The sequence below is a fragment of the Malaya genurostris genome, chromosome 1 (genome assembly GCF_030247185.1).
Source record: "Malaya genurostris strain Urasoe2022 chromosome 1, Malgen_1.1, whole genome shotgun sequence".
NCBI lineage: Eukaryota > Metazoa > Arthropoda > Insecta > Diptera > Culicidae > Malaya > Malaya genurostris.
The window spans coordinates 144891909-144919022 of record NC_080570.1 but is presented as its reverse complement, the minus strand read 5'-3'; the positions used below and the strand labels follow the sequence as shown (position 1 = coordinate 144919022).

Genomic DNA, 27114 nt, shown 5'->3' with positions numbered 1-27114 from the left:
CACTACATGATACCAATTCCGTGCCGAAGGATCTGAACTCACCAAACACTCCGGAACTGTACCCAACATAAAAATACTGAAAAATGTAGATGACTGACGATCACAATTCATCAGCTCAGGGTTTGTCCTAATCGTTCTCAACGCCTTTAAGTGCAGCTTACGATGCTCAGTTCCACTATTTTTGGGGAGGTTGGTTATTTGAAGTAGTTGAAGTCAAATCATTCCAGACTCGATGGCATGGAGCACTACAGTGAAATAAACATTGTGTCCAAATATCAAACCTATATGCTATGCAGCCAGTTAAAGGTTGCTTTGAACAAAACCCACATGATCATTTACACAAGATAAGTCCGTAAGTTCGTCGTGACACTCCAAGTCCTATGACGTTAAAAGCCCAAACGGATTAGGTTATCGAATGCATCTGTTTTTTTTTCTGTTTGTCGAATCTACCGACCGACCAACCGACCGACAATTGCATCTGCGGATGTGTGGTCTTGAGTGTTTCCCACGACTGATTCGTTCTCCCGTGGGTAGCAGCTCATTGTTTTCAACGGGAGACGGAGATTAATAGCTCGATAAAAAGCGTATGATTCTATCCTAGTGCATTGTGAATCGCGCGCCTCAGGATCCCACACGGGAAAGCCTTCTATCGGGAACTACGATCGGGCGTACAACTGCACAAATCAATCACATGTCTATCCGACCAGAACATCCGTACACATCTTCCGTAAGATGGTCGGTTCAACGGTCTGTCTGTTACGTGGCTAATTAATTACTTCCTATACATCAACTGCCGTTTAAAACCAACTGTGGTAAACTGGTAAACAAAGGTACTTGGTACTTGGTTTGGTCCGGCGCAAGTCACTGACCGCCGTAGTAGCTCCAAACAAAGAAGGTAAAAACCATTAAAAATCAATTGCGGTATTGGAACTCAGGCCCTGCGTGTTTCACCAAAGTGAGGAAATGAAACTCCACCTGGTGAGTGCTGTCCGGAAGTGGCAACCGACACGCGACCCACAAGAAAGTTTACGAGTTCCTCTCTTGACTCCAAAAAAAAACGAAAGACAAGTTACGGTCATGACCTTTTCTGTTCAGGATGACCATTGCGGGAGGGGAAGTGTGGGCTACAGGCAGTCGTGTCTGTAGGTGAAGGCCGTTTATTGTTTTACTTTCACTTTCACTTTCTACCGCTCGATACTCCCTTAATAATAGAGTCTCTCGTTCGTTATGGAAAATATACCAATCAGATCATCCTCGCCTCTCGAATCTGCCAATGGACGGCGAGGGGTGTAGCCCTGCCAAACCCCTTGGTTCGGCTTTTCGTCGGTGTCGATCCGTAATTGCTGATGATAATTGGGTTTTCAGCAAAAAAAATGAACGAACAGTCGATGGTGCTTATCTTCACGTTGGACCGAAAAATTAATTAAGTTTAACTGATGAGTATGCAAATGGCGTACGATTATCTACTTAACTCTGCTTCGCTTAAATGAAAAGCGAAACGCGAGTTTTGCCAATTCGTACTGGATGCTGTCCAAGAGGAAATTGGCGCTGAGATTGGTGAAATTTTTCTTCAATAAGCCCGTCAACTGAATAGGAAAGTATTATTATGGTCTCTTGACTAGGGTGGCAACGTTTGATCATTCCGTCAAACTGTCAATCCGCTATTAGGTTCTGCTTTATATTGCTGTGGAATGAGTTAATTCTTCGGAAATTATATTAACTAGCACAAATTGAAATCGAATAAATATTACACAAATTCCAAGCGCTCAAAAACAAAAAACCGAGCCACCCCGGCGTCATTCAAGTGCGACGCGATTTCTTACATGAAAATTGCAAAACCGAGCTGAATCGACACCTGAACATAAAATAATGGCCTTGCATATATCTAAACACTTTTTTTTGTTGTTATAGTTGTTGTTGCAATTGCAATTAACGACCGAAGAATGTGGAAACGTGTGCAACAGTGAATACAACACCCCAATCACTCAAAGAGAAAAAGTACTCCAGAAAACTAAGGCACGTCCAATGTTTAGCTGCACCGATAATGGATCGGTATTGAAAAAAATGTAAATAAATGACGTTTTTTTATCTCGTTTTGTTTTTCAATTAACTAAGAACATACATGCCAGCGATAAATTGAAAAAAAAAATGTCCTAAGATCCTCTTGGTAATTATGTCGATCCTGAATGGAATCAACAAAAATTACCGAGAAAGAAAAACGATTCGAAAGTTCAAAAATCTGACTAAGTGTTTCCTAGTTCTGATAGTTCCCGTATCAACCACTCGACACGGTTTCGAACGTGGTGAAAATAACAATAACATTTACTGGTTTGGCATAGCTACAACATACTGCAAATCACAGTCGGATGTGCGAACCTTTTCCGGGAAAGATATTGAGTAGATTTTTTTTTTAAATAATCGAATACCAATATTAGAGAAAACAGTTGCATATTTTAGAATAATACACTAAAAATGAAAAAAAAATCTAACATATGTTCGTGAATTGGTAAACAAACATTCTTTTTGACGTAATCCTACGTATTTGTTTACTGTACTGACCTGGGTGCCATTTTAAAAAAGTTCACACATCAATACAACTTCATCAATGGTACGATGCCAAAACCCCCCAAAAAAAGAGTATCACTTGCCGAAGGAAGGTCATTCGTCTTTATATATTTGATCGTTCATGGTGCCAATCAGTATGTACGATTTGTTGAATTTTCAGGACTCAGGCAAATTTATCGGATTTCTTCGTTCGGAACGTCCAGGCGACACTTGTCGACGATAGACTGCAGGCCGTGGCGATCTACTTGGCGTCTACTTCAATGTACATCTCCCACCCAAAACTTGATCAATTTTAGGTTATGAAATCCTTTCAAACGAAAGGAATCAATTTGCGAAAAATCCATAGAAAAATCATCTACAAAAAAAGTTTAATGAATAGTTTTTTCCAGTAGTTTTCAATCACCTCTACCAAGATTATCTCAAGAGTTCCTCATAGTTTTCATTTATAAAGCCTGCCCACATGAAATTTCGGACACAAAAGTACTAGCAACAATGAAAAATTACACATAATAATCATTCTTTCTGTAATACTCTCGAGCTTTCTGTGAGCTTTCTTCGCCGATGATAACGCATATAGGTTAATAATTTGTTGCTAATTAGTTACGGTGGTTTTGAATTGGAATGTTTCTAAGATTCGATTTGAATATATCAAGCCACGTATTTTCAATTATAAATGATTGAAATTTTGATTAGTAGCGAGCAGTGTCCTATTTTGTCTGCTAAAAATCTCCGGCATATCGGATTTCCCTGCCATAGACGACGGTTTTGAAGGAATAAACGATATATCAAAGCGAAAGCATCGTTCTGATTGATCAATCGATGCAAAAGCGAAGCTGTTGGAAGTACGCGAATCTATAAATAGAAGCGAAATTATAGCTAACGTTTCAGTCCTACGTTCAGCATGCTAGAGGTAGGCTGTTGCTAGTCAGCCAAACAGAAAGCGCTATAAAAATATTTGAAGCTTTAATTGGTATGCTCTGATCTTGTGTCATGCAAGCTCGGATGAATTTCCATGTTATGTCGGTTTCGCCTGAGATATTGACAGCTACCCCAGGGTAAATTCAGAGCGCTTAAGATTAATTCCTAATTTATAAAAGATGAACTCGATTGTGAATAAGAAAAAGTTAATTGCTTCAACCGAAATCGCAGAATGGTAGAGGAACTGTATGCTATAAAAATAACTGCTTGCATACAAAACATGAACACAATCTTGGCGACGAGAAGCTAAAATATCAAAATCGTATCACAAGTATGTACAAAGATATAATTGCATGCATTTGGGATATTGGTGTAATTTCTTCGGCAATAAAACAAACAATGTTCGGTATTGGTTCTCCCTATCAAGAGCAATCTAAGCAGACTCTCGGGCAATTGTGGATTCAAAAGTGTGACGATTGATTGTAAATCATTAGAAAGTTAAATAACGATATACTTATCAATGGTATTTTTTATTAAACTTATTTTGTGTCAATAATACAAAAATATAAATAAATAATCGGCACAATAGAAGAATTCGGGGCTCTACACGCTGAGCAAACCTGTCAATAACTTCATCAACAAAACCGCTTCGACTGAGACAGCAATTTGTTTTCAACGGCCATAAGCATAAACCACTGAAGCCTCTCCATACAAGTTCTCACAGAGCCAAACGTAACAGAGAGAACAACAAATCTCAGTGCTGAGCTGAGTATTTGCCTCTCTTCTTGAGTCTGTGCAGTAACTCATGTGCACGGAAAAGACACTAACACAGCTCAGGATGAATTTGTGCATATTTATCTTAACAAAATCGCTTATTATTTTATAGCCGGTACCATCCGGTTGATCGAATAAGTAATTGAATGCGGTAGTGGTTGAGGATGCAGTTAATTCCTTCAATTTAACCGTTTTTGTGTTATTGTGCAGTGCACGAGGTGCCCATGAGAACGAGACGCTACTAATATAAACCAAGCCAAGTACTAAAAAAAAATCGTAACCAAGTGCATAATTTGTTACTAATTAGTTGCTAAGTAGTAATGGTAGTTTTGAATTTGTTACATAATTTTTTTTATTTTAATTTTTTGATTACTTCGCTAAGTTCATATGAAGCTAACGAATCACCCTTCCTAAATGAGCTTGAAAACAAATCGAACCCAAGTGGATAGTTTGTTACTTATTAGTTGCTTAATATTTTTCAATTGTTTTAAGTACTGCACTAAGTTCAAATAAAGTTAACGAAGCACCTCTCCCAAATAAGCTTGTAAGCAAATCGAAACCCAATGGATAGTTTGTTGTAGCAAGGGATGACAGTTCAAAGCATAGCCAGTTGTCATATGATCGAGTCCCGACCAGGAAAGACTCATAGCATCAGTAGGATCCTAGTGCTAGCCATGCAATGATTCGGTACGCTAATAATTGGCACTGAAGTCTCTTGAAACAGAAAGGCCAAATTCCACAAAATGACTTTGCTTTGCTCGTTTGTATGATATAAACTTAGCAAATTATTCGAAGAAAATGAACATCAAAATCAAAACAACCTCAACTAATTAGAAAAATTATCCACTGGGTTTCGATTTCACTTCAAGGTTTTTTTTAGAAGGGGTACTTCATTAACTTACTAAATACTTAGTTCATATGAACTTAGTTCATATGAACTTAGTTCATAGCTTTATATACACTGGCTCAGAAGAACAAAAAAAATATAAAAAAATGTAGTAACAAGTTCAAAATTACCGTAACTAATTAGTAACTTATTATCAACTTATTAGCAACAAACTATCCATTGGCTTTCGATTTGCTTTTAAGCTTATTTAGGAGAGGTGCTTCATTAACTTCATATGAACTTAACGAAGTACTCAACAAGAATAAAAAAAAATCAGTGACAAATTCAAAATTACCGTAACTACTTAGCAACTAATAAGCAACAAACTATCCACTGGGCTTCGATTTGCTTTTAAGCATATTTGGTAGGGTTACATCGTTAAGGGACAATTTACAATCTAAGGAAAACGGCCATTGTGGCAAAACACAAAAGCAGTTTTCTTCGCTGTAGTTGAGTGGAAATACAAAAGACAAAATTCAGTTTGTTTGAAACCGTTTCCGCAACAAACTGATGTTTTGTTTTCTTGAAAATTCATCAAACAGTAACGTTTTTCAGCAATGGTTGTTTTCCTGAGATTGTAAGTAGAACCTTAACTTCGAATGAATTTAGCGAAGTACTCAAAATGAGCACAAAAAATTGAAAACAATTTCAAAATCACCGTAACTAATTAGCAACAAATTATTCACCTATTTGCGTTATCATCTTTTGGGGTCAGAGGTACCTCGCTAAGTTCATGTTCAATTAAAATCATCTGTGGAATGGCTGTTTTTGGCACGTATTTGAGCTCTTGTATCCAACTGTACCACTACAGGATGGATTCCGCATAGTGACAAGAGACCAAATCAAACCAAAACCAAGAGAGTCGTAGCTTCTGATAAATGGTAGCAACCGCTTTCGAAGACATTTTTTCTCGCACACATTATTTATTGGTAGTGTCGGTAGGAACTAAACTTCTACATTTTCGACCACAACTACAAACGGCTTGCCAAATCAAATATTTTTCGGGAATTTGGACACCTTCTTTGTCCGGAAATGCTCGGTAACGGCGTTCCTGATCCAGAAGTTGTTTGATATCTTCGGCTACGAATGTTTCGTTGTCCATAACGACTCAAGAAATTTTTTGCAGGATATTTTACTGCACGGTGCTTGAATAATTCAATTTAGAACAATCATCACTTTTATTTTGATTTACGTTCTTCAGAAAAAATTTTCTGATAGTCCCATGTGGAAATTTTACTGTAAGTTACGGTGGTAACGATTTCGCAAATTTTCATTTTTGCCATTTCATTCATCAGTCTATTCCAGTCTGTTCCCTTCAAAAGAAAGAATCTCGTTGTGACATGACTCTAGGAAAATAATATTTGATTCCATTTTTTTAAATTCCGAAGGTTCGACCACGTGTTCCTCGAACAACCCATTCAATCGTACGGCATAGCACTGCTTAGGTGTCAATCAGCACCTTCCGAAAACCAGGTCAAACACCTCGACGGTTCGACATCGAAAACATTCACAACAACGCTCGAATTGAAAACTACATAGAGAGTGAGAGGAAAACGTGAATGAGCTCGAATGTGCACTCGAAATTCAATAACCTTCACGGTGCGATTGTTGTCGATCAAACTTTACAACAGCCGGCAATGCACATTCAAATTCTCCATCTCGTACTTCACCCTCCGGCGCCCAATACGGCTCAACGCTAGCAGTAGTCGGTTCGGTTCGCCTATTTACATGCATGTATGAAATAATGCGCGCAACGATCATCGCCACACACACAATCATCGGAATTTGAGGAGCAGTCCGTCCGATCGACCCACCGACAGCAGATAGCCATGACTGACTTCCAATCGTAGGAGGAATCCAGTGGGGACAGCCGACCCGCCAATCGTTGCCCGTCGGGGGTTACTTCTACTCGAAACGCAGAGACAGTGGCGGTGCGGAGAAACGCGGGAAAAATTATAATGATTGAATACAATAGCTGCGGAATAATTGAAAGCCACAAACAACAACGACTTGATTGCCGCTTTTTGTAGAAGAGAAGTTTAATGCAGCGTTTTGTTTTTTTGTGCCTCTCCTCTCCTCGGAGATAGTCGCAGATCAATGAAATGATCGTTGCTCCGGTTGATGGGTTCGTTCAATAAATGGGATCGGTTAACCGTTGACAGATCGGTTCAATCGTACGCCGTGGAAAGTTTGTACCGCAGCAAGCACCAGACTCTAGCAGAGACGTTCGTTCTTATCACTAAAAATGAACCAGATTCATCCGTTGACGATTGTGTTCTAATCGTAAGTAACGAACTCACGTGACACGACGTTACGTAGCCATCCGGGATACGGGAGCTTGAATGCCATTGTCCGACTCGAACCGGTGCGGTTACTGAACCTTCGTCGAAGGGAGCCACGCCTAATCGGCTGGCGTTCACGTTTCAATGGCCGTAATTGAACTCCTGAAGCACAATTTCGCACACCATTTCGATTCCGCATTCAAGGCACATTCAGGCAACGAATCAAAACAAATTCCAAAGGAGTTTGTCGATGGTTTACAACACGACTCCGTCCGACGAGGTTGTGTTCAAGTTATTCATCAAAACGAAAGCACCTCTGCTGGCAGTAGGCACTGGTAAAATAATGTTTCTTTTTTCTTTCTTTATTGCGTAACCGTGAGTTACTATTTTATGACTGATGCTTGGGGACTGCATGCAATCTATAATTACGTGGAATGTGTCAGTGTGTGTGTAATTAGTGAGCGGTGCGATCCCGGCTGACCTTTGCCACGTCTGGTGCAGTTTGGTACTCGAATAGAAAAAAAATGTCCATAGTTAATTCGTCGCTTGTTACCATGCAGGGACGACGACACGTCAGGCGATAAATATGCTCGGACTCGGACTCTCGGTTAAGCAGCACAAAGACCAACGGATGACGCCATAGTAAATCCTTCGTTTAATTCTCGTCTGTTGTTGGGTGCTTGTTGGCTCGGGGAAACCCCGGTGGCAATTGAATGAGTAAACCAAGTGGAGTTCTAACGAGTGGTACTTGTTTGGGGCAACTTCGCGTCGCTGTCACCGGACCCTGATGGAACTGGTGCTGGAAATTTAGCTGACATCATCGGTTTGATTCGATTGACCTTTCGCTGGAGGCATGCCCGTATTCGTATTACAGCAATTCTCGAGGATTCCATCGGTTGACGTTTTCCTATGGAAGGTGAAATGAGTAGATTCATGAACATGATTTTCAACAATAGGTGAAAGTCATGAAATTACGAAAAAAGAGCTTATTGACACGACTAACATATAATGAAACTTTTTCCATACTCAGATGCTTCACCAACGGCAACCTATCAGTTAATGTTTTTCACGTGTTCCCGAGGATGAAAGGGCATCATGTGAGGTGTGAAGTAGTCAATTGATGTCGTAGTCTTTGCTTTCTGTAAGAAGCATCCTTCGACTCCAACGGTTGGGATCAAAATGATAGTCAATTTGTTTAACCTTGGAGTGTGGTAGTTGTTTCAGCGATGCAGGCTTAGTTCATTAATATCATGATGATTGATGTGCGTCAGGCTGCTTCGTTTTGCTCGACAAAGGATAGTTTTTACGTATTTTTGTTTGTACGCAATTGTTTATTTACTTTCTATATTTCTTCATGTACTATCTGCACTTGAACTAGTACTTTATGTACCTATACTCTCTGTGACTGCTTTAGTATTTTCTGCACGGATCAGGATCATTTCACCGAAAGCCATTTCGCAGAAAGCCGTTTCACCGAATGACATTTCCCCAAAAGAGTCATTTCATCAAATGCCATTTCTCCGAAAGGGTCATTCCGCCGAAAACCATTTCTTCATTAGTCTTAATATCGTGATTGGAATTGATTAAAAAAGACAAAATGAAAATTGTTTATGTTTACTCCCGTTTTGTTGACTTACAATCGTACTTCTGAAATGATCCAGAGACTTGAATAATTTTCGTAGACTTTCGGCGAAATGACCCGCTCCCTTTCTGCACATGCACGTGAACTTTCTGTTCCAGTTCCTGTACCTTCTACGCGTGATCCTGTACGATATATACATGTTCATGTCCCTGTACTTTCTGTACCGGTTTCTGAACCTTCTGCAGGGCTTGTATTATGAATCCTCAAACGAACGAAGCAACAAAAAAACATCTGCTGTGAACACTTTGCTTGACGTAGCTGAATGAGAAACCTATATTAGAGAGAAACTGAATGCGTGAGAGTATATGCTACTGAGCAGATCAATTCCCTTGCCTATAGTAAATTGCCTGTGCTTCCAGTCTCAGTTAACACATGAACTAATCAATCCATGGCAATGTAATGAAATGTAGGATTCGCTCTCGTTAGTATTGTATGAGAAAGAAGGCCTTGCTTCACGGCGTGCTACATGACGCGAAGCAAAGTCAAATAGGCAATGTTTACGGTGTTTTCACAGTGTAGGTTTACAGCAATCATTTTTGAACATAATGTTCGCATTCTAAGACCAAATTTGATCACATTTCAAACATACTTTAAACATTCTATAGCAGAAATTTTGTATTTGAGCCCATTTTCAGAACGATCAATTTGTTTCTTGGGAGTTTACACTGTGTACATTTAGAAACAGAAACAAACATTAAAAGCAATGTTCTTTAAATTAATCATCGGAACTAAAAGTTATGAATCTAGTTTCTTCATAGGCATCTTCAATATGAGAACCATTCATCAAATGCTAACCTCATGAAGCATAAGTCTCAGCAAGCGGACATATTCATGAACTAATGAACGAACGAAGCAGCTTTCCTTGCTTGGGTTGCGCTGTGAAATCTACCTGACATACTAATGTGTGTGAATAGCACAGATGATGAAACCCTTTTGTTAATATTCGTTGCTTCAATTTGCAAGCCCTGACCTTCTGCGGTAGTTCCTGTACTTTCTGTAGTTGTTCCTGCTACGTATGTATCTGTTCCAGAACTTTCAGTACAAGTTTCTCTACTATCTGTAGCTGATCCTGTACTCCCTGTGTCCTACTTTCTGTACTTGTTCATCAATTTTCTGTTCCAGTTTCTGTACGTTTTCCTGTACTTTCTGTATTTGTTCCTGTATTCTATGCACATGTTCCTGTACTTTTTGCACTTGTTCTTGAACTTGCTGTGCCTGTTCCTGTACCTTCTACGTGTGTTCCGATCCTTGATCCTGTTGTTTCTGAACCCCTATTTCCTATTTTTTCTGTACTTGTTTTTGTACTTTCTACATGTGTTCCACTTGAGCCAATTGTTTCTGATTCCTGATTCCAGTCCCTGTACTTTTTGTACATGCTCTTGTACTTTCTGTGCTTGTTCCTGCTATTTGTTTCCTGTTCCTGGACTTTCTTCTTACAAGCCAGTTGTCGTATGTTCGAGCCTCGACCTGGAAGGATTCTTAGTGAGAGTAGGATCATAGCAGCAGCCATGCAAGGATTTTGTACGCTCTAAATCAACTGCGAAGTTTGTTGAAACAGCAGGTGAAATTCTACGAAAGGAATGTAATATCAAGGCTTTGCTTCCTTTATTTTCTGCACTTGTTTATTCACTATCTGCACCTGTTCATGTAGTGTACTTTCTGCACTTGTGCCTGTAAAGTACAGGCATATTCCTATACGTTCTGCATTTGTTCCTGAATAATCTTTACTTATTCCAGTTCCTTTTGTACTTGTTCCTATACATTCTGTATCTGTTCCTGTACTATCTGTATTTGTTGTTGTAATGTATTTTCTTGTATTTTTATCTACACTTGTACCTGAAGTTTCTATATCTGTTCCTGTACTTTCAATTTCTGTTCCTGTATTTTCTGTATACAATCCTGTAATTTCTGTACTCATTCCTATACTCTCTACGCTTGTTCCTGTACGTTCTGATCTTGATTCTATAATTTCTATATATGTTCCCTGTACTTTCTCCGGTTGTTCCTGTACTTTCGATACTTGTTCCTATACTTTCGGTGCGTGTTCCTGTATTTTACGTACTTGTTCCTGTATTTTATTTCAGTTCCTTTTTGTACTTGTTCTTATACTTTATGTATTCGATCCTACACTTTCTGAACTTGTTCCTGTACTTCATGTAACTGTTATAGTATTTTTTGCACTTGTTCCTGAACTTTCTATTCCAGTTCCTGTACCTTCTACAAGTCTTCCTGCACTTTCTGCACCTATTTTTGTACTTTTCCCTGTACTTTCTGTGCTTGTTCCTGTATTTTCTGCACTTGTTTATGTAATCTCTGCACTTTTTTCCCGTACTTTCTATGCATGTTCTTGTTCCTGTGCTTTCTGTGATTCATCCTGTATTTGTTTCTGTTTTTCTGTATTTTCTGTACTTGTACTATCGTCTATGTCTGTTGTTGTAATGTACATTCTTATTCCTGAAATTTCTATATCTGTTCTTTTACTTTCAATATCTGTTCCAGTACTCCCAATTCCTGTTCCTGTACTTTCTGCACTTATTCCTATACTCTCTACACTTGTTCCTATACTTTCTGATTTTGATCATGTTATTTCTGTACTTGTTCCTGTTATTTACGTACCTGTTCCTGTACTTTCTGTACTATCTGTACCTGTTCTTGTAATGTACTTTCTGTCCATGTCCCTGTAATTTTTATACATGTTCCTGTACTTTCTCCGGTTGATACTGGAGCTTTTTGTACTTGCTCCTATACTTTCTACCCTTGTTCCTGTATGTTCTGCCCTGATTTTTTACTCTCTTTAAATGTTATAGTATTTTCAGCACTTGTTTTTGAACTTTCTGCACCTGTTTCTGTACTTTTGCTTGTACTTTCTGTGATTGATCCTGTACTTTTTGTACATGTTCCTGTTATTTCTGTACTTGTTCATATACTTTCTATATTTGTTCCTCAGCTCTCAGCACTTGTTCCTGTATTTTCTGCACTTGTTCATGTAATCTCTGCACTTGTTCCTGTACTATCTACATTTTCCTGTTCCTGTACTTTTTCCTGTATTTTTTGTGGTTCATCCTGTATTTGTTTCTGTTTTTCTGTACCTGTTTCTATATTTTCAGTACCTGTTCCTGTGTTCCTGTTTCGATCTATTATATCTGTTATTGTAATGTATTTTCTTGTTCCTGAAATGTCTATATCTGTTTCTGTACTTTCAATATCTGTTCTAGTACTTTCAATTCTTGTTCCAATTCCTGTTCTTGTACTTTCTGTATACGTTCCTGTACTTTTTGCACTTATACCTATACTCTCTAAACTTATTCCTATACTTTCTGTTCATGATCCTGTAATTTCTGTACTTGTTCCTGTTATTTATGTACCTGTACCTGTACTTTCTGAACTTGTTTCTGTACTATCTGTACCTGTTCTTGTAATGTACTTTCTGTCCTTGTCCCTGTAATTTCTATACATGTTCCTGTATTTTCCCCGGTTGTTTCTGTACTTTTTGTTCTGTTTCTTATACTTTCGGTACATGTTCCTGTATTTTATGTACTTCTTCCTTTACTATATGTACTAATCCAGTTCCTTTTTGTACTTGTTCTTATATTTTATATATTTGATTCTACACTTTGTGAACTTGTTCCTGTAGTCTCTGCACCTGTTCCTGTATTTTCTGCACTTGTTCCTGAACTTTCTGTTCCAGTTCCTGTACCTTTTACACATGTTTCTGTATTTTCTGCATCTGTTCCTGTATTTTCTAGTGTTGAGTGCGAGTGAAACAGATGCAAGTTCGAACATTCTTCAATGATAGAATTATTTGTAGTTAATAAAATAATTCAACAAATTTTAGACGAAAAATTCGATATCATTCAATGCCATTACGTTACCCGTTAGTGAGTAGAGAAGGTCGGATAAGCAATTTCTTGAATCCGAGCCGTACCCGATTGAAAATGAAAAAAAAACTTTATCCGTAGCAGATTCGAACCCAAGTATAATTTTTCTTCCAAATCATCTGATAAAAATTAATATTTTTACCGATACCCAAACCGAACCTTACACCAGCCTGTAAGGTTTATTTTTTGAGTCGTGTATCGTGTTCGATTACCCGAAAATCGATCCATTTTTTGAACCCAACCCCGACCCTTACTAGTTTAAACTGACAAAAATCGGCACCCGTACCAGACACGAACCCGATAGAACATTTTTTTCTGAACTCGAATTCGACCCGTACCCGATTTTCGCAAACTTAGATTCAAATAGTATTGTGATTCCAAACAAAATTACTTATTTAGGTTTGGATCCGACTTCTTCGGGAGTTATGGGGTAAAATGTAAAAAAAAAGAAAATATGCGAATTTATTTTTCTCCGAGATGGTGTGAACGATTTATACAAACTTAGTTTTAAATGAATGATATTATAGTTTTATACAAAACCTCTGAATGGCATCTTGATCCGAAATTATACGGTAATATCCACAAATTTTTCTTTCAAATTATAATAAAAAACGATATTTTATCCAAACTAAAAATTGATCCTTTATTGTATGAGGTTAAACTTGAGCATAATGAAAACCGGATGAAATTTATGTTATTCCTTCCCGAATTTTCGAACTTTTGATCGAACGCACTTCATCAAGTTCCGGTCAAGTGTTGCATCGCATTTTTGGACGCTTGAGACCATTTTTTTAACTCCTGCATGTTCCCAGCTGCCTTACCAATCTTCTTGAAGACCCTCTTCACGATTGCCCAGTAACGTTCGATGGGTCGAAGCTAAGGGCAATTTGGTTGATTGATATTTTTCTCAACGAAATTTATACCCTTTTCCGCAGGCCAATAGAGAGTGGTTTTGGCATAGTGAGCCGACGCTCACTAACCGGCCAAAACAGTAGAGGTGTGCTATGCTTCTTACATAAAGGCAGCAATCTCTTCTGGAGACACTCAGATCGATCAATTTCTGCATTTATAGTTCCGGTAGTCTAAAAAATGGTTCAAACCACAGGAACATATTGCTTGCCATACCAGTACCTTTCGACCGAATTTCTCCAATTAAATCGATCTGTCCGAATCGCTCACATTCTCCTAAACGACGACAGTAAAGAATTGTGGACCTGGAAGGGTTTTTGAGTCCTCTTTTACAAAAGTCTCATCGTCCATCAAAACGCATGCATCCGGAAACTGCAAAAGACGCGAATACATTTTCCGGGCCCTTGTTACTGCTCGCTTCTTCTGTTCTACACTTTGTTTCGAGATTTGCTGCTTCTGGTAGGTCTTCAGGTGATTTCGCCTCTTGATACGCTGGATCATTCCGACACTCGTTCCTGCTTTTTTGGCCAAATCACGTAAGTACATTGATTTGTGCTTCATGATTAGAGATACCACTTTCTGGTCCAGTTTCGGGCTGGAAGAACCGGGTTTTCTGTCTCTTCCTTGTAGCTCATCCAAAGAATAGTTTTCCCCAAACTTATTAATGATGGTTTTAACACTGGCATGATGAATTCCAAACCGCTTCGCCAATTTTCGCATAGTAATACCATTCTCACTTAGTCATGTGTCCGGAACCTTAATTTCCACTTCCTTTTCAATACCCGACATCTTGAAAACGCAGAATTTCAAGCGCACAAACAAGTAAACAAACGAAAGCTGACAGCCAAACGCACAGCATGCTGTGATCAGAGCAGAGCTAATAAAAGTCATTTTCATTGACTGAAAAATAGACGAAAATGACAAGAAATTACTGTCACCCTCAGCTTCGCTTGCAAACTATGAGAACGAAATCCATGTCCAGTCAATGACATAAGCGGGACAGTAGTTTCAAAATTGTGTTTTTTCTTTCATTTGCCCATTCAGTCATTTGCAGTTTTCAGTGAAAATCCCATAGTATGCAGTGTCGATATTTAACCGAAGCTGCGAGAATTGAAAACGACAGAAAAAGGTTTCACAATAAGTTTTAACTGTTGGTGCTCGAATTTGTAGTAGTTTTGGTTTCCAAAGAAGTTCTGGGATGTAATTACTTCGATTTGCCATATTTTAGTCACTTTTTACAGCCAAGCGTCACATATTTTCAATACATCGATGAAAGAATGAAAATTGAAATTCTGCTGTTGCTACCTGAAGACGTTAGTTTGGTTTCGTCTTGTCACAGAGGAAAGAGTGACGTAGGCAATTATACTCTCTCATTTTTTCGATGAGAAACGAAAATGCTTCGTCTCTCTTCGTTTGTTCTGGTGTCGGTCATATACGAATAAGACAGTAAAACATTGAAAATGAGACTGCTGGAATGATTTCTTTCATTGAGAATGCGTGACAATTTTAAGCTCTGGATCAGAGCATAAAAAATCATCACAAATACATGCGCACAACACAAATGTATGTGGATAGCTTATTTTCGATACACTCCTTAAGTCGAATCTTTTCTACGTTCGGCACGTCAGTAAGGGTAATAAATTTCAGTGCATTTGGAAAAAGTTGCAACTCAACTTACCTTAGCGGTTTCTTTTGAACTGTTAGGTGGCATAACATAAACTGTTATACACTGGAGAGTCGATAGTAAAACGTAATAATAATATATTTGATTATTTGTCCTTAGCAAAAAATTAGGTTAAAATCCTGAATGACTCACAACACGTCTTATTATGCTGATATATTCCGAACTAAAAATTTCCAGGAGCAAATGATAGAGTCACTTTCCAGAAATGACCCCGATCAATATTTTTCTTGTGGAATGCGCACAAGTGCCTCTGATCACAGGTCCCCTCAACCCTTTTTCATTCTTCGATAGCAACAAAAATATGGAAATTGTCTATAACTAATCCTAGTTCAAATTGTAAATGTAATTCTAAATTCGTTCTGTCTACCAAAATCCAACATCCGATCGCCACAACCTTCGATTCCCCAGAAAATCGACGAAATTTTCAGAAACCTGTTTAGTTGAGAGATATGAAACCTGGTACCAACTAACCACTTTTTGATTCCTAGTGGCGATTCTATATTGCGGTTTATCCGAACCGATCGAAACAAAACGTCGAGATCTGAGGCGATTCCGCATCGCAAGGCTATACAATTACAAAGCATCTCTACCGACAATGGTCTCTTGACAGACAAATAGGTGGCATTTCGTACCAAAGCTAGTCACCCGAGATGTCACACATTAATTGACTATCTATGTTTGACTGTTCCGCGGCGGCGAGTTTGGTCTCTGCGGGTCTAGCTGGTAGCTCCATAGTCGGTTAGTTGCACAAATTTTATTGCAGAAAGCTGTTTTCCTTCTAATTAACCACGTCGCCAACGTCTGTTTACATTTGTTGTCACGGTGCGCTACAAAAAGCGAACAGGCGGTCACAGACAGTTCTACCCGTTTTAGTAGTTCAGTCAATTTTACACCGTCCCGATTTCGTATGTGCGCGGGGTGGTGGTGTGTTGTATTTTGAAGATACAGTACAGTCTCATACCGTCGTGGCCTCTCGTGGATGACTTGAAAAGAATGATGTCATTATTTCACACCGCCCAGCGTTTAGCGTTTAGCGCGGAGTATGTAGCAAACAGCTCTGACTCTGTCTGACAGCAGATTTCTGTGTTTTCTTCGGTCGGCTGACTGACATCCGACTGAACGAACGTACGCGTTGTTGGTTGAGCAATCCGCAGGGCTTGCAAGCAATTGTCGCTCGGTTGGTTTTTTTTCCAGGGGTTCAAATTTGTGTGTCATTCACACATTCGAGAATTTGGCTCTCGTTTCGTTCGCTTGATAAACGGTCCATTTTCAAGGAGCCACGTTACTTTATTCGATGTAGGAAAGTTGAATTACCAAAAAAAAAACACCGAATGGGACAATTGTGCGCCTCTTATCTTTATCGCACCAATGTTGACAGCTGTGGACAGCTGCACCACCGTCACCGCGGTAATATTTCCTGTCTTCTAGTTTCAGTTGCATGCGACGTGAGGTTTTTTTCCTTTATTATTTACTGCTTTCATTCTTACGTTGGAACCGTTTTCTTTTCAGGCACGACGAAAGCAGGTATTTCTTATCGGACAAATTATTATATACGACTCTGTGTTCTGCTGGAGTAAAATATTAATACGGATTTGTTAATGTGGAACGGTTGATTTATCACTTTTTGTTTCTTGTGCTGAAAAAAAAGGAAAGGAAATTTCAGTGCTGCGTTTGCGTAATTTTCGGAACAGTAACTAAAATTCGTTCGATTCGATCGTGCGGATGAATGTGACATGGATCCGAAAATGCGTTGAGCTTACCGGGGAACTTACTGGGTTTGAAGTATTTTGTCGATTTATCCGTGAACGTGACGAGAATCGTTGAAAGGCTCACGGTGTTCAAAGACAAATCAAACCGACCGTGTCGTGGCGCTCCCAGCTTTTGTCAGTTCTCTAATTGGAACTGTACACACGGGCACCAGATGGATAGAAGGTAAATGGTGTTATTACTGCTAGACATGGGGCTAGTGTTTCTTCAATTTCCCATTTCTCACGATTCGGTTTGTGACGGTGACTGCGAGATAAATTCGCGCTTTTGTAGTAGAGTCATAAACGCGCGACACCACATCGTGCTGGCTTCTGGCAACACACCACCACCGCCATTAACGCTGGCGACTGTTTATTCGTTTCTTTTTTTTTTTTTGTAAACTTAATCTGCATTGCATTTACCCCGTTTGTCCAAATAAGCGAGTGGAACCTCAGCAACGAGCTGACTGTTAACGGGGACTGGAAAGGCAAATTAAGTCACGTTCCCGCCACAATTCGCAGCAACAGAGCGGCACTAATACATTCTCAAAATCCATCGAATTTGTTTTCTAAGTAAATTTTGAAAGGCAAATTTTATTAGTTTCTATCCCAAAAGGGTTTCCTGCCGGACCTTGACTTAGTTTTGCGTTTATGGAAACCTGCGTCGTTCGTAGTCGATGAACACCAATTGAAGATGTTTGTGTCAGTCAGCATTGTTTGCTCCAAAGCAAACACACCTCCGATTTCAAACGGTCACCACCGATGATCGCACCATAAAACTATGCCACAAACAAGAGCCTTTTTTGGCAAGTGAATCATCCACAGCCAAAGCTACAGGCCGGCCACTCGATGATTCACCTTCGCCGCAGTCGCGCTTTTTTGCCATTGTATTTCCATATTATTCTGCCTAACGAAGAAGACCGCATGGAAAATCGAAACACACTTCTCCCTCGAACACAAACACGATGAGGACCAGTTCCAGACGATCGAGATCTCCGGGGTTGCGCGATCCATCCAACAATTCGCACACGTCACCGAGGCTGTTCTGTAACTGGCAACTCTGGGCACACTGCTGCCCGTCAAGTCAATCATCGTTGTCCGGTTCTTTTTTGTTTCCATCTCTATTTCTTTCTTGTTCTCACATGTATGAGTGTAAGGTTTTCTAGTAGTGCATTACGCAATCGACGGGTTCCACTTCGCACATGCGATTACATGGCTCGGGTCCGGCATCTGGATTAGGACGTGCTAGCGAAATTCTTCGGTGTCCTGGTATAGAAGCTCAATTATAGTACAGGAGTACAAATTAGTTCTGTCCGGTTTTCAAAAGATGACTCTGGTTGTTATGAATATTGAACAGTAACAGCTAGTTTCGATTGTTTCAAGAGGTTAGACATCTGTCATTAATATTCTCTTTATTTTGCATCGAGTTTTCTTTTTGAACCTTGTTTTTCACTGTGTTAATTATTAGCATTTTTTTGTTAATTAAGAAGCTTTTGCGGTTAGTTTTCTGTTTTAATTGGAACAAAATGCAGCTAAAGCGCATCAAATGCTTGTGGATGTTTATGTTGATATTGCTGCAAATGATAAATAATATAGGGAATGGTTTCGACGTTTCAATAATGTAGATTTCAGCGCTGATGGCAGGTCTTGCTCTGAACAACAACAAAAAGGGCGGGTGGGTAATGTCAGAGATAGAACTGGATGTCGTGAATACGAAAAAAACTGACAGGGAAGCCACTCACACTTCCGAATACCAATTATTTGATCGATTGTGTGAATTGTGCAAGCTTTCCCTTTTTTTTAATATAATAATAATAATAATAATAAAAATAATAATAATATTTATCATGATTACTTCATAATTAGTATTGAAAGTTCTGGCACGAGTTCAAGACATAGAAAAATCAACAATGATAGTAACCATAATATCTTATGAATGTTCGTATTATTATTATTTAATTATTATTAAAACTTTCTTGAAAAATAAATAACAAGATTAGTAAACGAACCTTTATAATCAATAACTATATTAAAATGTATGCCAGACAGGCTAGAAAAAATTAGCAAACATACCATGTCGGCTTACAATCAAAAACGGGAATTAGAATCCCACTCACTTTAAACACTGTTTAAACAAATGTGGATTTTCAGCGGTTTTAAGACATTCTTTCCTTTCACAACATTTAAATCTGTATTTTTCAGAAGATAAAAAATACACATTAATCTATACATGAGGCAACCCTGTTTCGCACGGCATATTTCTAAACGTTACCCATACTAGTATAAAGATATGTTCTAAATCAATACTTTTATTTTCGCATTACGTAGGTCGTAATTGAATGTGTTAGTGACGGTGCAAATTTTGTCTACTTCCATTTTGATGAATCTGATGCTTTTGGTACAAAAGATAAAATTCAACTAATTCTTAATGATGATCTGTAGCACTGAAAAGTGCTCTAAATTGTTACGACCAACAGGATCTGCATTTAGATCCGAAATGGTTCTTTGCGTGCACACTGATCACTCCATCTGGTAGGCTTTTGAGGTGGTTTTGCTGTCTGACCACGGCCCGGCTGTAACTACCGCTCGCTGCATTTCATGTGTCTTGCTTCTATAACCGTTGCTCACAAAATGATAGAAAAAGTGAAAAAATCACCTCTTGTATCGCTGTAGCAGCACATATTTTGTTCTCTTCCTCAGAACGCGTTCTGATTGGCTGGGGCTGAAATGGATAAAATCGGACAGGTTTTTCAATAGTGTACTATTGAAAAAACATCAATGTTTTTTGCAATAAACGTTCAAGTTGAAAATCGGGTAAAAAAACCGCATAACTTCGGAAATCTGCGTAAAAAAGTCGCGCAAAAACCACGTAAAAACAGACATCAATATAAAGCATAGACATGAAAAAGTCATTCTCTTGCATGACAACGCTCGGCCTTATGTTTCAAAAGTTGTGAAAAAATATTCGGAAACGCTCAAGTGGGACATTTTGCCGCACCCACCGTATTGTATGTATAAATCCTTCTACAGATCACTGAACTATGAGCTTTCAAAATACGAGAAAGACAAACAAACGTCATGTGTTTTACTCTTTGATACTCGATGAAACCAAACATCACAGAAAAGTTTAATTTTGAATTATTTGAGATTATGTCACACAACTGAAAATTTTATCATAAAATTGTGATGGCATGTTGCAAAAATTATGTTGATACGTTAGATACAACAGGAGATATTCACGATCAAAAACTTATCACTCTCTCAGGGGGTAAATTTTGAAAAGGCGCCCCATAGTAAAGTAAGTCGTATTCACGACAAAAAAAAATCGAAGACTAACAGTTGGAGGCATTACTCGATGAAAATCTGAGTCAAAGAGTGACTGGAAGTGAGTGACTCAACAAGCAATTTCTGTACGATTTAAGTCCATGGAAATGATTCAAAAGTCAGATAGTTGGGTGCCTTATGAACTGAAACCGAGAGATATTGAAAGGAGATTTTTACTTGCGGGTAGCTGATTTAAAGACAACAAAGAAAGGGAATGAAAAAAGGATATTCTATGATAACCCCAAGAAGAAAAAATAACCGCGTAACCTCGCTAATCTGCGTAAAACAAACCGCAAAACTAATGAAATTTTGTTTATGCTAAATATCTCAGAAATGCATGGAAGGTTCAGATCGATTGCAGTTTTGAAAAAGAATTGAAGATAATTGACTTTTGGACTTCAAAATGTTAAATGTCTCAAAAATGCATGAAACTTGAAGATCTGGTGTCATCTCATTTTTTTTAACAAATTGAATGAGATTTCCGGAATCGAAAATTATATTTCGATGCCAAATGTCTGAGGAATTCATAAAACGTCGAGATCTGATGCAATCTAAACATTTTATTTTTGAAAAAAAAGTATCAGAGAGTTGACTTAAAAAAAATTTCGGGATAACATCAGATCTCGACGTTTCATGGATTTCTAAGACAAAACAAGAAAACTGCGTAGCTTCGGAAATCTGCGTAAAAAACCACAAAATTTAAGAAATTTTGCTTAATGCCGAATATCTCAGAAATGTATGAAACGTCCAAATCCGGTGCAATTCCGAAAAAATTTTTTGAATAAAATCGACTTTCGGACTTCAAGTATTCTGAATTTTCTGAAATCGATTTTTTTGATGATGCCAAAAGTCTTAGAAATGCATGAAACTTTGAGATTTGATGTAATCTTGAAAAAAAAATCGAAACTTGAACTTGAGACCGCGTAACTTCGGAAATCCGCGTAGAAAAAAAAGGTATATAGAAGAAAATTTTTCGTTTATGCCAAATGCCCTAAAAATGCATGAACCGTAATCGAGATTACACCAGATCTATTTTTTTTTAAATCGAAAATTGTCAGATTTGACTTTAAAAAAAATCGGGATAACATCAGATCTCGACGTTTCATGCATTTTTAAGAGAAAACAAGAAAACTGCGTAACTTCGGAAATCCCCGTGAAAAAACCGCATAACTTTGGAAATCTGCGTAAAAAAGTCGCGCAAAAACCATGTAAAAACAGACATGTAAAGCATAGACATGATAAAGTCATTCTCCTGCGTGACAACGCTCGGCCTCATGTTTCAAAAGTGGTGAAAAATTATTCGGAAACGCTTAAGTGGGACATTTTGCCGCATCCACCGTATTCCCCTAACATTGCTCCTTCTGATCACTGGTTATTCCGACGGATGCAGCACAATCCGGGAGGTCTTCGCTGCGTTTCTATCGCAGAAATCATTAATTGGTTTCAAACTTGAATCACCTCAAAAGGCGAGACATTTTTTCCTGTGGGGTGAGAAAAATCTTTAAATTCTTTTTATTTTGGTAAAAAATACATTTTTGATCCAAAAAAAAAACAGACCGACTTAATTTTTTCTCCCAATATATTCAGCGATAACAGTAAAATTGTAGTCATTGACAAGCGTTTCGTCGTTCTGTGGTTTACCGCTGGAAGTTTTTTTTTTAATGTAAAGCGATTTTAGATCTTCGAAGAACTTCGTAAATCTACGGATCCACGCACTTCCGGAGCTCTTTTGTTATCCTATATCCAGTGGCGTACCGAGAAAAGTTGGCGCTCGGACCGGGAAAATGACTTGGACGAGCAAACTATAATCGTTTTGGCAATTCACGGGTACCCAATCCACGACTCGATCAATTTTTTGACTTCATCATAATTGGAAGAGAGCTGCTGAAAGAAGCCATGCTGCTTCGATCGGAACAGATAGTAATCGGAGAGAGCAAAGTCTGGGCTATGAAGTGAGTCGGGTAGCACTTCCCATTTGAGTGTTTCTAAGTTTACCGGCTGTGCAACATGTAGCAAAAATACTTTGTCGTGTCTATCGGTGTATTGTGGTCGTTTTTCTTGCAATGCTCGGCCGTGATCCTTTCACTTGGTTGCAGCAGCTCATAATGTACCACACCCTGTAGGTTCAACCATGTAACACATGGGCTGGAAAGTCCCAGGCCTTACGAAGGGAACACGATTTTTTTTTTGGTTCAAAATTAACTTTATTCATCAACGTAATCTCCATCAAGAGCAACGCAATCATTCCAGTGCCGCTCTAACATTTCAATACCACTTTTATAGAACGATTTATCCTTTGCCTTAAAATAGGCCTCAGTTTCAGCGATAATCTCTTCGTTCGTGCGAAATTTTTTATCGGCGAGCATTTTTTCAGGTCTGCTAACAGCCAATAGTCGCTGGGAGCCAAATCTGGTGAATATGGTGGATTTGGGAGCAACTAGAAGTTTAATTAATGTAGTTTTGCCATTTGTTTTTGTTTTCTCGTTTTTGGTCAACAGTTAGCAAATGCGGCACCCACTTTGAACAGCCAACACATTCTTTTGATATCTTTACGATGTCAGCTAACTCACGCAACTTCACTTCTCGATCATTCAAAACGATTTTGTGGATTTTTTTCAAGTTTTCTGGTGTTACCACCTCATTTGGACGTCCACTGCGTTCTGCATCATCGTTATCTCTACGACCATATCTGAAGCCTGCAAACTAACGTTTTATTATTGTTTCTGATGGACCGGAGTTTATATAACTTTTCAAGCCATTGCTTCGCTTGACCGTTCTTTTCCCATCAAGAAGCAGTGTAAAATTAAAACACAAAATAGTTTTTGATTCATTGTTCTGTAAATAGCAAAAATGGCGTCTCTTTCAGTACAATAACTCACAAACTATAAATAGAATATCAAAAAATTTTATCAGCTGTCTTCTAAAGGTTAGTATAAATTTAAAAAAAAGGTAAGGCAACAAAACTACCACCATCTATACGTTAGGCCCGGGACTTTTCCGCCCATTTATTATAATGCGTACTAATTTGTTCTAGTCTGGAACACGATTCCGTCGTCAGAACCACTATTATCAACTCGACCTCCAACATATCGAAGCTATTCAGCATAAATTTCGTAGTTTTCCTTGGAGAGATTCAAACAACTATCAGGAACGCTGTAAGCTAATCTGTTACAATCTATCTCGTATTGATTGCTTTAACTTTAATTCTCGAAACCTTAGATCTCATAAATTACTGGGAATTCAATCCGACAATGAACCTTCCTCATGAATGTGTCGATGTCGTTTCGTATACTTTACTTTTTCCTATCTCTCAACACGTTGGAGTTTGTTTTAAAACACTTTCGACCCTTTCAATCACTCGACAGGACTCAGAATACGGTGATGGTTGATGAGAGTGTGGAGCGTTAGTAATGAAAGCAACGAATATCTGAAGAAGTACTAAGCTTTCTAAAACGATCATGCAAAAAAGCTACTAAGTGTGAAGATTTTGGACAATGTGATCCATTTCGTTTGCCGTTCCCAAAGACAGCAAAGAGCTTCGCTGGCGACATTGATATGTTGATACGTAGCTTTGAGAAGATGATGGAAATATACATCGAACTGAAAGCCGAAACTAGACGCAATCAGTAGCAATTACTTTCAACAATACCCAGTTGCTGAAACTTCCTGATAAGAGAAAGGTTGTACAATTTCAAACCACATACGCTTTTTGGGAATCGTAAAAATATTTTAAATAAGTTTTCTTTACGTTTCGTCTTGAACTCGTCGGTTCATAGTGAACTAAATTAAATTTTCCATGTGCTGATCTTAGTTTACTTCTCGAGTTTTTAAAATTAAAAAGTGATTATAAAATGTTTCTAACAAATGAGAACGACAAACATAAAAACACACACCATAAAAATGTATCTTAGACAGATCCCAAATTCTCAGCAGACACTGGGTCACCTCTTTCGAGCCAGTGCGTTGAAGTAGGCGCGACTCCGAACACATGGTCAATTGGCCGAACGTTTCTGCTTGGTTCGTTACAAAGGTGCAGACAAGATAAACAACACAGAACTCCAAATATGGCAGCTTGATCGATTTGACTCACACACACCCAGATTGACTAATGGAGCCTGTGACTTCTGTGATCTGTAGATTTAATTGTACCCGCTTAGAATTCCCCTTATTCCCCAATATATCAAATTATCAAATCAATTTTATAGCCAGTTTATACTATTGGTGACATTTCAACTCGGCTGCCAACTGGCTTCAACCTAACACGGCTGGTTGGTTATATGCAAAGATGTTTCTTTCGAAGGCTGTCGTCGCAGTCTGCAACATCCATAGATCGCAAAACGAAAGGGAACGTGTTCGCGTTCCTTCGCTGGAAGAAAACTGGTTTGGAAATGGTTTGCTTGGCATCTCAACATAAGCACGTTTGCAGCATTCGCCTGGCTTATTGGCAAAAATCTTTCTTGGAACTGGTAGCTCGCGTGGTTGCAGGCTTATCAAGATATATCATCTTCGAGTAGATCAGATTTTATCTGAATGGACAATCGTTGTTAGGAAACGTTTTCGACTGTTTATATTCGAGTGTTAACTTACTAGGTCTGCATCATCTCACGGATGGATTCGTTTCGCTTCTAAGAACCCAACAAAATAAATTCGAGAGCCCATCCAATTACTTCAAGCTGTTGCCGTTTGCCGTTTAAATACCACTTTTTGTTTTACGTTGTAATTGCAGTTTTTGAAACGAAAAGTCATTCTCATCGAACACAACCTTTCGGTGTTTGTAATGCCACAACCTCCCCGCGTTCATTATTGTTGTTTCCACGACAGTGTCATGTACACCGGTATATCATTACTTCTACTTACCTTGATGATCAGTTCGATTTCCGGTACGTCACCGTTGCGGGTACCGTTTTCCTGATTTTCGTCAGACATTGTCGTGTTCCTGGAATCGGCTGGAATCGACTTCGACGCTTCCGGAAAAACTTTTTCCAAAAAAAAAAACTCGAATGCTCAGTTGCACCAACACACCCCAAAACCACCTTACAGTCGGCCCCGAAAAATTGCGATACAAAGCTCACTTCTATTTCTTTGCGGTTGGCTGTTTTCTTGCCCTTCGTCTCGCGAACACAAGCGCACTTATTTTTTGCTTTGCTGTCGCTTTGCTGCTACTCTCTTCTACACTCCACACACCACTGGCAAACTGGCAATAATAGCGCCGCAATGGGTAAAAAAAATGCACTTTTCTCCACAAAAATTTTCACTTATCCGGACCTTTTCGAACCATACACTACTGCTGGATCTCGATCAATCAAACTCGATGGAAACGGATTCCGGACGGATATTACACAGATAGAAGGTAACCGAGTTCCGTCCTCCAGGAACGAAAGAACCACGATTGCTATCTCGTTTATGCCCGCGGTGAGTGAAGAATTGCGACAATGATGGAAAGGGAGAAAAAATACACCGTAATAGTACCACGCAAATCTAACAACAAATTAATTAGACAACTGAACGCGATGACGGTTGAAAAGGAACTGAAGAAACGGCCTGCAGTTTTTTCCGCTGCTGGAAAATTGCGATACAGGCATTGCACACACACGTGCACCGCAGACGTTGACTGACACCATCAGGGATGCCAGGTCTAACTGCAAACGACTACAATCAGATTTTAAAATTTCTGCACATTCAGAATGTTCCAAAGCAAATGAACTTAGAGAGAAAAACTTAAATCAGTTATAGCGGATTGAAAAGTCTGTGATACCTGCAAATGAAAAAAAATATCGATAAGCACAATCAGAAATCTAAACAATATTCAAACTATTCTGCAAACTTGGCTCCTCTGGAAGCAATGGTAGCCCCGTTATGGGGTCCGTTCATGCATATATTCGTATATCTGCAACCATGATGCAAGCTTAAAAGGTGGAATGTGATGAAGAATGATTTTAAGTCTTGCGTTTGTTTTCCTTATTTCAAGAAAAACTTCTGGCAAACAAATGGTGGTATACCAATCAGTCTTACTACTTACTTACTTACAATCTGGCGATATATCCAATAGGTAGCGATATATTCGATTATACCGAAAAATCAAACCAGCATTTTTTTGAGTGCTTCGAGCACGAACAACTTTTTGTGGGATTTGATTCTTCCCATACAATCGACTGCTGTTTAGTTTCGGGCTCATATGATATGGGCTCATCACCTGTGTAGATGTTATAAACTAAATCTGAAGCACAACGATTGAATTTTTTGAGTGTTTGTCAAATTATGTGTTATCTAACGGAAAGCATTTTTTTCACGACTAAATGTTCATGCAAAATAACATGTAAGCTTTCCACACTAATACCCAAGGCTGCCTCCATTTCACGCTACGTCACATGGCGATCTTTCATTATCAGATTTTTCACAGCATCGATGTTTTTTTTTTTTTTTTGGCAAAACAAACTTATTTTGGACGACCTTCCCTCAATTCATTGGCAAGCGAACTACGACCATGATTGAATTCGTTATACCAGT

At 38.7% G+C, this 27114-nt stretch overlaps 1 protein-coding gene across 2 annotated transcripts in view; it reads right to left on the bottom strand.

The window, feature by feature from the left end:
* The window catches only part of LOC131426069 (chloride intracellular channel exc-4), a 70713-nt gene extending 44593 nt beyond the window's left edge, over positions 1-26120 (bottom strand). For both annotated transcript variants that reach the window (XM_058588499.1, XM_058588500.1), the window contains exon 1: positions 25465-26120. In XM_058588499.1, coding sequence (XP_058444482.1) covers positions 25465-25533 — 69 coding nt within the window. In that variant the 5' untranslated portion in view covers positions 25534-26120. The remainder of the gene's footprint in view (positions 1-25464) is intronic.
* Positions 26121-27114: the final 994 nt, after the last annotated feature.